We start from the raw sequence: 13,081 nt of genomic DNA, 5'->3' as shown, positions 1-13,081 counted from the left end.
TCTGATGAGCTTAGAGAGGTTGGGGGGTTGTTTGAAGGCCAGAAGAGAGGGTTCCGGAAAGATTTCTTCCAGGATGGGGTCCCCATTGAGAATGGATGGTAGTTTGATGATACCCTGTATGGTTTCCAATGTGCGGTGTTAGTTGACAACTAGGGGGGTGTAGTGGAAGGGCATTTTATTTCTGTATTGAAGCAGGCTCTCTTGGGGTATCTGGGTGACCCGTTCTACAATTCAATCCACTTCCCTGGTGGAGCGTCCTTGTCTGGTGAAGGTTGTTTTGAGTAATTTAACATGCATATCCTGGACTTTCTACTCAGAGCCTATTCTGTGGTTTCTGAGTGCCTGACCACAGATAACAGATTTCTTAGGGCATGGCTACACTTGCAGATGTAGAGCGCTGGGAGTTAAACCCGCCTTCGTAGAGCGCAGTAGGGAAAGCGCTGCAGTCTGTCCACACTGACAGCTTCAAGAGCACTGGCATAGCCACATTTGCGGCACTTGCAGCGGCATTGGGAGCAGTGCATTATGGGCAGCTATCCCATTATGCAAGTGACTGCAACATGCTTTTCAAATGGGGGGGTGGGGTGGAGTGCGACAGGGAGTGTGTTGTGTGTATGTGGGGGGAGAGAGAGTGGGTTTTTGGGGTGCTGAGAGTGTGTCAGTATGCTGTCAGGTAAGTTCAGACCCCCTTCCCCCCCACCTCTCTCTCACTCACTCAACGCAAACAGTAAATGTTTGCTTTTTCTTGGAGCTGATAAGCAGCCGGCTTCTCCAAAACGGAGCTTTGAAAGGGCATTTCCGCATTCCTGCAGCCGATTTCACAACAATGACCAGAGTGGCCACTTGACTTAAGGGGATTATGGGACATTTCCAGAGGCTGATCGCAGCGCACTACCGCAACACCTCGTTCACACTGGCGCCGTGGCACTCCAGTGGGGGCGCAGCAAAGGTTATTCCACTCGCCGAGGTGGAGTACCAGCAGCGCTGTAGCTGCGGAGTCAGAGCGCTCTATGTGCCTTGCCAGTGTGGACGGGGAGTGAGCTAGGGCACCCAGGGCTGCTTTATTGCGCTAACTCGCAAGCGTAGCCAAGGCCTGAGTGTGTTCATCAATGTATCTCAGGTGTATCATCGGTTTCATGGTGCATTTGTCCAGAAATTCTTCTTCAAGGTGGTCCATGAAGAGGTTGGCATATTGGGGAACCATCCGAGTACCCATGGCTGTTCCCATGGTTTGGACAGGTGTTTGCTGTTGAATGTAAAATTGTGGGTGGAGATGAAATGGATGAGTTTGGCAATGTGTTTGGGGTGGATATCTGAGGGTTGTCCATTGTCTTGTAAATATTTGAGGTGGGCAGCTATGCAGCCGTGAGGGATGTTGGTGTATAGGGAAGTGACATCCATGGTGGCGAGAATGGTGCTCTGAGGGAGGTTGTTAATAGTATGGAGTTTGTGGAAGAAGTCAGTTGTGTCCTGGAGGAAGCTGGCCAAACCACTCATCATACAAAGGGCCAGCTTCCTCCAGGACACAATACAAAATTGAAAAACACTGATTTGGGTCAATGTTTTATTTTGATAATTTGTTAATGTTTCAGTTAGATTTTTACCAAATTTCATTTAAAAAAAAAAAAAAAACTCTTACTATAATTAGCTCAAGTTTCAAAACAAGTAGTTTCAACCTGAGCAACTGAAATTTTTCATTATAAAAAATATCAGAATGGGACATTTTGAGAATATTGAAGCTTTTATCAACATTTTTCAAGTGATGAAATTTGCAGGGAAGGGTAGGTTTTGACAACAGTTTCAGTTTCAAATTGACCTTTTTTTAATGCAAAAATGGTTTGCTGAAATATTCTAGAGCTGCTTGGGAAGTAGCATTTTCTTTGTAGCATGCCCTTTGTGGTCCGAACAAATCACAACTAATATTTGCATTTTTGCACTCTCCATTCAAACCTTGACGCTTTAATATTAATAAGGGGGACAACTTATTTCCTCCCCACAACCGTCAAACCTCCCCCTCCACCTTTTCAGTGTTATTAAGCAAGCTGAAACATGCTGTTGCTAGGTATATATGGCAGTACTATTGGAAGTGCATCGCAAAAACACCTTTGCACCCACCATAGCTGTGCTTGCACTAAAGACATCGATCTTCTCAATGGGGAGGAAGACTCCAGAAGATCGAGTAAACTAAATAATTTCCTACTAAGCAACAGAAAGTGGAAGAGCTAATGTAATTTCTCATGCGAAAAAGGGGTGAGAAGGGAGTACGTTAAGGATCAAGCAATACAAAAAGATTTACTTGATTTTGTGCGGATGTTTGAAAGCAGTGGAAAAACAATGAGCTGAGAAACACAGAATTTGCTGGAGAGGCAGTATTTTTCTGTTGTCTAGACCGGTAGAGAATTTACATAAAATAAATTTTTAATCATTCAAATACTGTGCCATATATAAAAACAATTATCAAAATAAGCAGTAGTGTTGTCTTAGTGCACAGGCAAACAAGCAATTCAGTTTGCTTGTAGGGGGAAAAACTTAGTATATTGAGAGAAACTACCTATTTTGTTCTATTTAGCAACCTGAATGTTCATAAAATAGGAAATACAGCACATCATGAATAAACTGTGGAATACATGCCTTGGGTGCACTGAGACTGAAAGCATGTAGCCTTAAACCTCACGAGATAAATATTAATGACCATTAAACATGCTTCAACATGTCTTAACGCTATCACATTATGGCTTTTCAATTTTGAAAAGGAAAACCCAATTGCTTTTCCCATTCAACAATTATTTCATACAGTTTCAAAAAACAAAAATGTATTTAAATTTAACCTAAACCCCAAATTGTTTAATACTCAGAACATGAAGTTGACGGACCTTAAAAGTTGCACAGGTCACCACATAAAACCAGCTGAGTTCAAGCTTTCTTTCCAAAAGCTAAGCTATTGCTAGAGAAGAATGCACACTACTGACTTTCATTAAGTTTCCATAATTTCAGTTTCTCTTTTGCAAGACACCAATGGTAGCAGGAAGATCAGAAATAACAGTTGTAATTAACTATTACTGTTTACTAACAATAGGAAGTGCTTCATGCCTTTGACCTATCAAATTGCCAGCTGAACAAAAATAGTGGAGATTTCTCTTTGAGATGCTAAATAACTTGCCATAAATTATTTATTCCAGAAGCAAGTCCTAACTAAATACTTTGAAAAAAAAATGTAAGCCATTAAAGAAAATCTTCCTATCCCTACAGGGACGTTGTGAAGATATTATTGTTTGTATAACATGTAAGCATGTTACAATCTCAAACGATAGGCATATGAGATACTGAATCCTATTCTAAGGGAAAATCATGCAACATTTTCTTTTCCAACATTATTGGATAGAGTCTAAATCCTAATGTGGGTACTTTTTAAATGTAATTTCAGAAGCAGATGCAAGCCAACTGAGAGAGAAAATCCTGATACACCTTTACTTTGTTTAAAACCACAAGCAGACTTGCTGTCTTAAACTATTGAGTGCACTTGTTGCCTGGCATCTACATGTCTATTATGAGACAACTTGCATACTGACTGTGGCTTGGTGCTTTGGCGAGGAAGGAGAGGACTCATTTTCCGGACAGTTGGGCTTTGAAGCAGTTGGATATTCCTACAAGAAAAATAGAAGATGCAACTAGTTATTCTCTTTCCTACAATAATATTCTTTGTATTATTAATCCTGGAAAGAAAAAACGTAAGTCATTTTACAATCTCAGTCCTGGACTACGGATCGTTTTTTGAAGCATAAATAGTATACTGAAGTACTGATATTATAAAATTGTTAACTCAGACGGAGCTCCTGCAAGATTTACAGAATCCAAACAAACTGAGTTAATGTGGACATGTTCGCTGAAAAGGAATAGTAACACCATCTTCACTATGCCATATTAGTTTACAATGATGCTTCTTAATGTAAGCAGAATTTTTGTACGGTATTATTTTAAAAATTCACCTGTGTTGTCAAAAGGTAAATCAAGTTCTGGATACTAATGTGTTCTGGGTACGGTGGGAATACCTGGCATTAGGCAAGAAATGTTCAGAGGAAATACGCCAGTGCTTGGTTGGTAACTGTACAAATACAAAATTACTTTAACATGTGGATAATTATTACATAGATTTTGCTAAATATTCTGAAGTAATTTTAGTTAAATTTCTTGTAATCATCAGTGACTAGAAGTTTCTGAAAAAAAGTGCAAGAGAATCAGGTTTACTGAATTAGGTATTAATTATGCCTCAAAAAGGGAAGTGCTAAATCTCTAAAGACCAGGAAAGTTATTTAACTGAAAAAAAAAATTGTTTCCTCTGAAGCTGTTTATGATCATTCTGCATTTGAAAAATTGTGTGCAATTCTCCCCTACAGATCTTCAGTGGCGATATTTCATATAAGAGACATTGTTTGGTTTTACCTGTTATTGACTGAAATTCTCTTTCTTATTCACTTTCCCAGGTACTTCTCCAAAGGTTTGACCAAAACCAGATTAGTGAACTGTCTCACTGCACATTTAATATTAAAGCATTAGTTTTTCCAGGGGCATGCATAACGCTCATGATATAAATGTTTGAAATCTACCCGCAAGTCTAACTATAGTAGTAGCATGCTAGCTTTTTTACAATAATGGTCACGAAGGGCATTAGAGTTCTAGAAAAAAATCTGAATAATAAAATTCAAGTTCCTGATTTTACTTCACTTCTGAGGAAAGACACAAAAATCTCCTCTGACTGTCACACAGAAGTGTAAATGTGGACAAATATGTACAAACACCATAGTGCGTATCGCCCGTTGCTGCTAGGCACTGAGCAGGTACTGATTGACATTGCTGAGTTATAAATTGTGAAGTTAATTTTTGTAGCCCACTTGGTGACTTATACTGCTGCTGCTGCCGCCCACTTCAAGTGCTCCTTTGACTTCACAGAGAAAGAAGTAATTTTGTTTTTTTCCCAGAAATTATTTCCTAGAAGTTGGATGTGTTTCAATAAACAGTGATCTGCATTACTATCTGCACCTATCAAGCTAAGTGCATTTTAGATTGAGGATATAAAGGGAAAAGTTATTTTCCCTGTTAGTGCTATGAAATTTTAGGTGGCCTTTTTTTAAAATTTGAACAGGAAAACTCCAATGCATCTGATCATGGGCCACCCCTCACCACCTCCCGTTCCATCGAAGCCAATGCAATGCCACGATGGTCATCCATCCACCCTCCAGTGGGTACCTCAATGATCTGAACAAGGGTTGTGATATTTTCAAATTCCACTTTCCATTCAATGTTAGCTTTTTGCTCCTCTCTATATTTTCTTTCCTCAGAACATTTGCACATTAGCATAGAGACTGCCGTTTTTGTAGAGCATTTGCAAGTGCATACTGCCTCACCAGAGCATGTAGTAGGCTCTTACAGCCAGCCATAAGAGCTCACTAGGTGAAAAGGAATTAAACTATTGGCTCAGACTGAATATGCATTATATATGCAATGCCTTGAAATGCCTAATGCAGTGGCTGTATCACCTTTCAGGGATGGTCTAGATAATACTTAGTCCTACCATGAGTACAGGGGACTTGACTAGATGACCTCTAGGTCTCGAGGTCCCTTCCAGTCCTATGATTCTATGATCAATCATTTCCTAGCTTGTTTTGAAAGGATAAGTATGGGGAAAAAGGAGGTGGTGTTGCATTGTACATCAAGAACATATACACTTGCTCTGAGGTCTAAGAGAAAGTGAGCAACAGTCCTACTGAGAGTTTCTGGGTGAGGATAAAAGGCAAAAGAATAGTAGCAATGTTATGGTGGGGGTCTATTATAGGCCACCAAAACAAGAAGAGGAAGTGGATGAGTCATTCTACAAACTGGTAACAAGATTAGCTAACACATGAGCAAGTATTAATGTGGATTTTAACTTCCCTGATATCTGTTGGAAGACTATTACAGCACAGCTTAATATGTCCTGCAAATTTTTAGCATGAGTAGGGAACAACCTTCTGATTCAGAAAGTTGAGGAAACAAGAAGGGGGTAATTCATTTTGGATTTGGTTTTGACCAACAGGGATGAAGTAGTTGCAAACGGGAAGGTGGTTGGGAACTTGGGAGGACGTGATCATGATCTGACAGAATTCAAGATCCTATGGAAAGGAGGACATGAAAACAGCAAAACAAGGACGTTAGACTTTAAGAAGGTGAATTTCAACCAACTCAGAAAAATAGTAGGCAAGGTCCCAGGGAAAGACAAATTAGGAAGAAAAGGAGTCAAAGGGGGCTGGCAGTTCCTAAAAGATGTGATACTAGAGGCTCAACATCAAGCTATTCTGACGCACAGGAAAGATAAGAAGAGCCACAGGAGGCCATGTGGCCGCACAAGGATCTTTTTATCTGTCTAAAAACCAAAAGGGATACATACAGGAAATGAAGGGAGGGGCATGTCACCAAGGAAGTATATACAGGAATAACGCAAGCATGTAGGGACAAAAATCAGGAAAGCCAAGGTAAAGAATGAGTTACAGTCGGCAAGGAATGTTAGAGACAACAGGAAGGGGTTCTTCAAACATGTCAGGCAAAAGGGAAAGATCAAGGATGGTGTGGGTCAGCTGCTCAATGGAGGTGGTGAACTGGTAACAGACTATGTTAGGAAGGCAGAGGTGCTCAATGCCTCAGTCGTCTCACAAAAAATAACATGTGACCAGACAACTAGCGAAGTTACCATAGACAATAAAGGGGAAGGGATGCAAATCAGGATAAGTAAAGAACGCATTAGAGATTTTTTGACCAATTTGAACAAATTCAAATTGGCGGGGCCCGATGCTATTCACCTGAGGGTACTGAAGGAATTAGCTGATGTAATCTCGGAGACACTGGCAATACTGTTTGCAAACTCATGGATGACAGAAGAGGTCCCGGAAGACTGAAGAAGGGCTAACATAGTGCTCGACTTTAGAAAGGGGGAAAAGGAGGAGCTGGGGAACTATAGACCAGTCAGCCTGACTTCAATATCTGGGAAGTGACTAGAGCAATGTATAAAACATTCAACTTACAAATACCTGGAGGATGAAATGGTAATAACTAGAAACCAGCATGGCTTTACCAAGAACAAATTATACCAAACCAGCTTGATTTTCTCCTTTGACAGGGTAACTGACTTGGTGGATAGTGGGAATGCAGTGGACATAATATACCTGGACTTCAGCAAGGCTTTTGACACAGTCCCACATGACACTCTGGTAAGTAAGCTGGAGAAATGCGGGCTTAGTGGAACTACCATTAGGTGGATGCATAATTGGCTAAACAATGCATAGAAAGAGTAACTATTAATGGAATGATGTCAGATTGGAGGGAGGTCTCAAGTGGGATTCCAGAGAGATCTGTTCTGGGTCCAGTGTTGTTTAACATCTTTATTAATTAATGACCTGGGTGTAGAGGAATAGAGAGCGTGCTGATCAAATTTGCAGAGGATACAAAGCTTGGGGCGGGGGGGGGGGGGGGGCGCGAGGGGACGCTTTGCCAAAATTCTGGAGGATAGAGTTAAGATTCAGAGGGATCTTGATAAATTGGAAAACTAGGCTACAGACAACAAATTGAAATTCAACATAGACAAATGTAAAGTGCTACACTGAGAAAAGAAAAACCAAATGCAAATATAGAATGGGAGATAACTGGCTTGGCAGCAGCCCTGCTGAAAAGGATCTGGGAGTTGTGATTGATCACAACCTCAACATAAGTCAAGAACGTGATGTTGTGTTGCAAAAAAAGCAAATGCAGTTTTAGATTGCATTAATAGAGGTATACCTTGCAAGTCACCGGAGCTGATAGTACTGCTCTACTCGGTGCTGGTTAGGCCTCAGCCGGAGCAGTGTGTCCAATTTTGCTCACCAATGTACAGAAAGGATGTGGAGAAACTGGAAAGGATCCAGAAGTGAGCAAAGATGATCAAAGGGATGGAATGCAAGCCATATGAGCAAAGGCTGAAGGAACTGGATATGTTTAGTTTGGAAAAGAGGAGATTGAAGTGTGACATGATAGTCTTCAAATACATGAAAGGCTGCCATAAAAAAGTATGGAGAAAAGTTGTTCTCCCTTGCCACATAGGGCAGGACAAGTTCAAACTACTGCATAGCAAATTTAGATTAAATCTCAGGAAAAACTTAACTCTAAGAACAGTAGGACAATGGAACAGACTGTCTAGGGAGGTTGTGGAAGCTCCTTCGATGGAGGTTTTCAAAAAGAGGCTGGATAGCCATCTGTCTCGGATGGTTTAGACAGAACAAATCCTGCATCTTGGCAGGGGGTTAGACTAGATGACCCTTGCGGTCCTTTCTAACCCTGTGATTCTATAAACATTTGTACTAGTCGCCTTTAAAACCAGCACAAGATCTTTGTATTTGTGCAGCTGGATTTGAGTCAATCTACAACAATATCTCTCCAATGTGAACAAGCTGCTGCGAGTGTTACTTTTTTTACTGGCTTACGCTGTTTCACCTAGTTCCACTCTACAAAATAGCGCCCAACTCTCTGTTTGGTGCTATGAGATAGGTGCATCAGGAACCAGAGAATACAATGGTACAACCACAGCCATAAGGCAGGCTGAATGTGGAATGTGCCAAAATGGCAAAACACCACCACTGGTGTGTGCATGGCAAAACCAATTTATAAAACATTTTATTTGCTCAGTGTCCTGCAACAACTTCCTCAGTTAGTATAGACACACCCAAGGACAACCCAGTGATAACAAGAAATCTTACTCTAGGAGAGGAGTCTCTGGTGAAAAACAAGGTCTACAAAATTAAGCCTAGAACCAATGGAGCCCATTAAATACATGTCAGTAGTCCTGATTTGGCTGGACCATCCCTGAGTTTTGAAATTAGACCGAGAACAGGATTTAGTGAGGTGGGCTCTTCTATAGGCTAAGACAGGGGTCCCCAACGCGGTGCCCGCGGGCGCCATGGTGCCCGTCGGGGCATCTAAGTGCACCCGCGTACTGGCCGGCGGACGAGCATCCGCCGAAATGCCGCCGAGAAGCAGCGTCATCCAGAGGCGTCACCGCCGAAATGCCTCCGATTTTCGGCGGCATTTCAGCAGCGACGCCGCTGGATGACGCTGCTTCTCGGTGGCATTGCCTATTGATGTTGCGGCTTGCCGGCAGCATTTCGGAGGATGCTCGTCCGCTGCCACGGTCCTCCGTGGCTCGTCGTCTGGCGCCCGCCAGACGAAAAAGGTTGGGGACCACTGGGCTAAGATAAGCATCTAAAGGTAAGTCTGCACTGCAATAGAAAGCCCATGGCATGGAGTCTCAGAGCCTGGGTTAGTTGACTTGGGCTCAGGCTGAGGGGCAAAAAATTGCAGCGTAGACATTCAGGCTCGGGCTGGAGCCCAGGCTCTGGGGGACCCTCCAGGTCCCCGAGCCCAGGGTCTAGCCTAAGCCCAATGTCTACACTCAATATTTAGCACCTCAGTCCAAGCCCAAGTCAGCTAACCTGGACCAGCTGAGGCTGTGCTGCAAGTCTTTTATTGAAGTATAGACTTACCTTAAGTGTCTGAATGCTTTTAGAAGCCGTAAGTCACTGAAAATAAGATTCACCAGAATGCACACACCCCCAAACTTCCATGGCCCCCAGGACCCAGCTTAGGTGGAGAATGATCTCAATATTGGCAAGTATGTAATTGGTGACACACTGTCAAGAACATGGCAATATAATGGACTATTATAGCTCTTTGGACAGAGTCCTCACATCAGAGATAGAGAATTGCCACTTCCAGAGAAGCAAAGATTAAGAGATTCAGTCTAATAGAAGGTTTCAGAGTAGCAGCCGTGTTAGTCTGTATCCGCAAAAATAACAGGAGTACTTGTGGCACCTTAGAGACTAACAAATTTATTAGAGCATAAGCTTTCGTGGGCTACAACCCACTTCTTCGGATGCATATAAAGTGAAATATATTGAGGAGATATATATACACACATACAGAGAGCATGAACAGGTGGGAGTTGTCTTACCAACTCTGAGAGGCCAATTAAGTAAGAGAAAAAAAACTTTTGAAGTGATAATCAAGATAGCCCAGTACAGACAGTTTGATAAGAAGCAAGTGTGAGAATACTTACAAGGGGAGATAGATTCAATGTTTGTAATGGCTCAGCCATTCCCAATCCCTATTTAGCCCTGAGTTGATTGTGTCTAGTTTGCATATCAATTCCAGCTCAGCAGTCTCTCGTTGGAGTCTGTTTTTGAAGTTTTTCTGTTTTAAGATAGCCACCCGCAGGTCTGTCAAAGAATGGCCAGACAGGTTAAAGTGTTCTCCCACTGGTTTTTGAGTATTATGATTCCTGATGTCAGATTTGTGTCCATTAATTCTTTTGCGTAGAGACTGACCGGTTTGGCCAATGTACATGGCAGAGGGGCATTGCTGGCACATGATGGCATATATCACATTGGTAGATGTGCAGGTGAACGAGCCCCTGATGGTATGGCTGATGTGATTAGGTCCTTGAATAGATATGTGGACAGAGTTGGCATCGGGCTTTGTTACAAGGATAGGTTCCTGGGTCAGTGTTTTTGTTCAGTGATGTGTGGTTGCTGGTGAGTATTTGCTTTAGGTTGGGGGGTTGTCTGTAAGCGAGGACAGGTCTGTCTCCCAAGATCTGTGAGAGTAAAGGATCATCTTTCAGGATAGGTTGTAGATCTCTGATGATGCGCTGGAGAGGTTTTAGTTGGGGGCTGAAGGTGACAGCTAGTGGTGTTCTGTTATTTTCTTTGTTGGGCCTGTCTTGTAGGAGGTGACTTCTGGGTACTCGTCTGGCTCTGTCAATCTGTTTTTTCACTTCAGCAGGTGGGTATTGTAGTTTTAAGAATGCTTGATAGAGATCTTGTAGGTGCTTGTCTCTATCTGAGGGATTGGAGCAAATACGGTTATATCTTAGAGCTTGGCTGTAGACAATGGATCGTGTGGTGTGTCCTGGATGGAAGCTGGAGGCATGCAGGTAAGTGTAGCGGTCAGTAGGTTTCCGGTATAGGGTGGTATTTATGTGACCATCGCTTATTAGCACAGTAGTGTCCAGGAAATGGACCGCTTGTGTGGATTGATCTAGGCTGAGGTTGATGGTGGGATGGAAATTATTGAAATCATGGTGGAATTCCTCAAGGGCTTCTTTTCCATGGGTCCAGATGATGAAGATGTCATCAATGTAGCGCAAGTAGAGTAGGGGCGTTAGGGGACGAGAGCTAAGGAAGCGTTGTTCTAAGTCAGCCATAAAAATGTTGGCATACTGTGGGGCCATGCGGGTACCCATCGCAGTGCCGCTGACTTGAAGGTATATATTGTCCCCAAATGTGAAATAGTTGTGGGTGAGGACAAAGTCACAGAGTTCAGCCACCAGGTTAGCTGTGACATTATCGGGGATACTGTTCCTGATAGCTTGTAGTCCATCTGTGTGTGGAATATTGGTGTAGAGGGCTTCTACGTCCATAGTGGCCAGGATGGTGTTTTCTGGAAGATCACCGATGGATTGTAGTTTCCTCAGGAAGTCAGTAGTATCTCGAAGATAGCTAGGAGTGCTGGTAGCGTAGGGTCTGAGGAGAGAGTCCACATAACCAGACAAGCCTGATGTTAGGGTGCCAATGCCTGAGATGATGGGACGTCCAGGATTTCCAGGTTTATGGATCTTGGGTAGCAAATAGAATGTCCCTGGTCGGGGTTCTAGGCATGTGTCTGTACGGATTTGTTCCTGTGCTTTGTCAGGGAGTTTTTTTAGCAGATGGTGTAGTTTCTTTAGGTAATCCTCAGTGGGATCAGAGGATAATGGCCTGTAGAATGTGGTGTTAGAGAGCTGTCTAGCAGCCTCTTGGTCATATTCCAATTTATTCATGATGACGACAGCACCTCCTTTGTCAGCCTTTTTGATAATGATGTCAGGGTTGTTTCTGAGGCTGTAGATGGCGTTGTGTTCAGCATGGCTGAGGTTATGGGGCAAGTGATGTTGCTTATCCACAATTTCAGCCTTTGCACGTTGACGGAAGCAATCTATGTAGAAATCCAGTCTGTTGTTTCGACCGTCCGGAGGAGTCCACGCAGAATCCTTTTGTTTGTAGTGCTGGTAGGGGGGATTCTGTGGGTTAGTATGCTGTTCAGAGGTATGTTGGAAATATTCTTTGAGTTGGAGACGTCGAAAGTGGAACTTAGTGAACAATCACCTCAGTAGCACTTTTCATCTATCAACCACAAAATGCTTCCCAGAGGAGGATAAGCACTTCTGTGCTCATTTTGTTTGTGTGTGTGAGACAGTGCCACAGAACCAGGCTTCCTAACACCAATGTGGTGCTCTATCTATTGGACCACACCTTTTCCCTCAAATACTAGTTCTATATATAGTTGAGTTGTTTTTTTTCAGCAAGTTGAATAGTGATTTGTTTTTGCTTTGTTTTTCAATATTCAACTTGCTCCGTTGCGAGGTTAAAGTAATATTTTAATAAAAGACCAAATGAAATTAATAACTTGCAATATTACCAATAGATTTTTAAAATTCAGGTTTATTGTTCACTACTTATGTTTCCTGTTTACTTTTTGTATTCAGCAGCTTTGAAAATGAAAATAATTAGCAAAATTTTGCAATATCTGTTCTTCGGTGTGTGAAAGCACTTGCAGGAATCAAAAGTGTCCTGGTTCTTCCAGGCATTGCTGAAACCTTAACTCTGTAAAGTGCTGAGTGTCCTAAACTGACTTCAGTGGGAATTGAGAGCACATAGAACATCTAGCCTTGAAGCACTGTCTATACGAGGAAAGTTTCTAACCAGTTTTTAAAACAATTCCACTAATTGTTTCAGTAAAAATGTTTCAAGCTGTCCAAAAACCTTGCCCACACTAGGGCACCAATTGGATTTATAATTAGTTTAGTTGAACCATTTTTTATCTTGTTTGAATTTTGGGGAAAATCTCTCCAACATAAACAGGAAGTCTTTGAATTCCTAATACTGATAAGATTTAGTTCTACACTGAAAAAACATCAAATGGATGTCACGTGTTTACTTTGATATTTAAAACACTATCAAACTGACAGGTGTAAATTACTCATGCAGGC

The 13,081-nt window shown here is 42.1% G+C and overlaps 1 protein-coding gene across 6 annotated transcripts in view; it reads right to left on the bottom strand.

Annotated features, from left to right (window-relative positions):
* Positions 1-13,081, bottom strand: part of ARHGAP12 (Rho GTPase activating protein 12) — a 149,630-nt gene that overhangs the window by 32,711 nt on the left and 103,838 nt on the right. For all 6 annotated transcript variants that reach the window (XM_026652066.2, XM_026652067.2, XM_026652068.2 and 3 more), the window contains one exon: positions 3,570-3,644. In XM_026652066.2, the coding sequence (XP_026507851.1) occupies positions 3,570-3,644 (75 nt within the window). The remainder of the gene's footprint in view (positions 1-3,569; positions 3,645-13,081) is intronic.

The sequence above is a fragment of the Terrapene carolina genome, unplaced genomic scaffold (genome assembly GCF_002925995.2).
Source record: "Terrapene carolina triunguis isolate 2854851 unplaced genomic scaffold, T_m_triunguis-2.0 Scaffold111, whole genome shotgun sequence".
Classification (NCBI taxonomy): Eukaryota; Metazoa; Chordata; order Testudines; family Emydidae; genus Terrapene; species Terrapene triunguis.
This window is presented reverse-complemented; position numbering and strand designations above follow the sequence as displayed.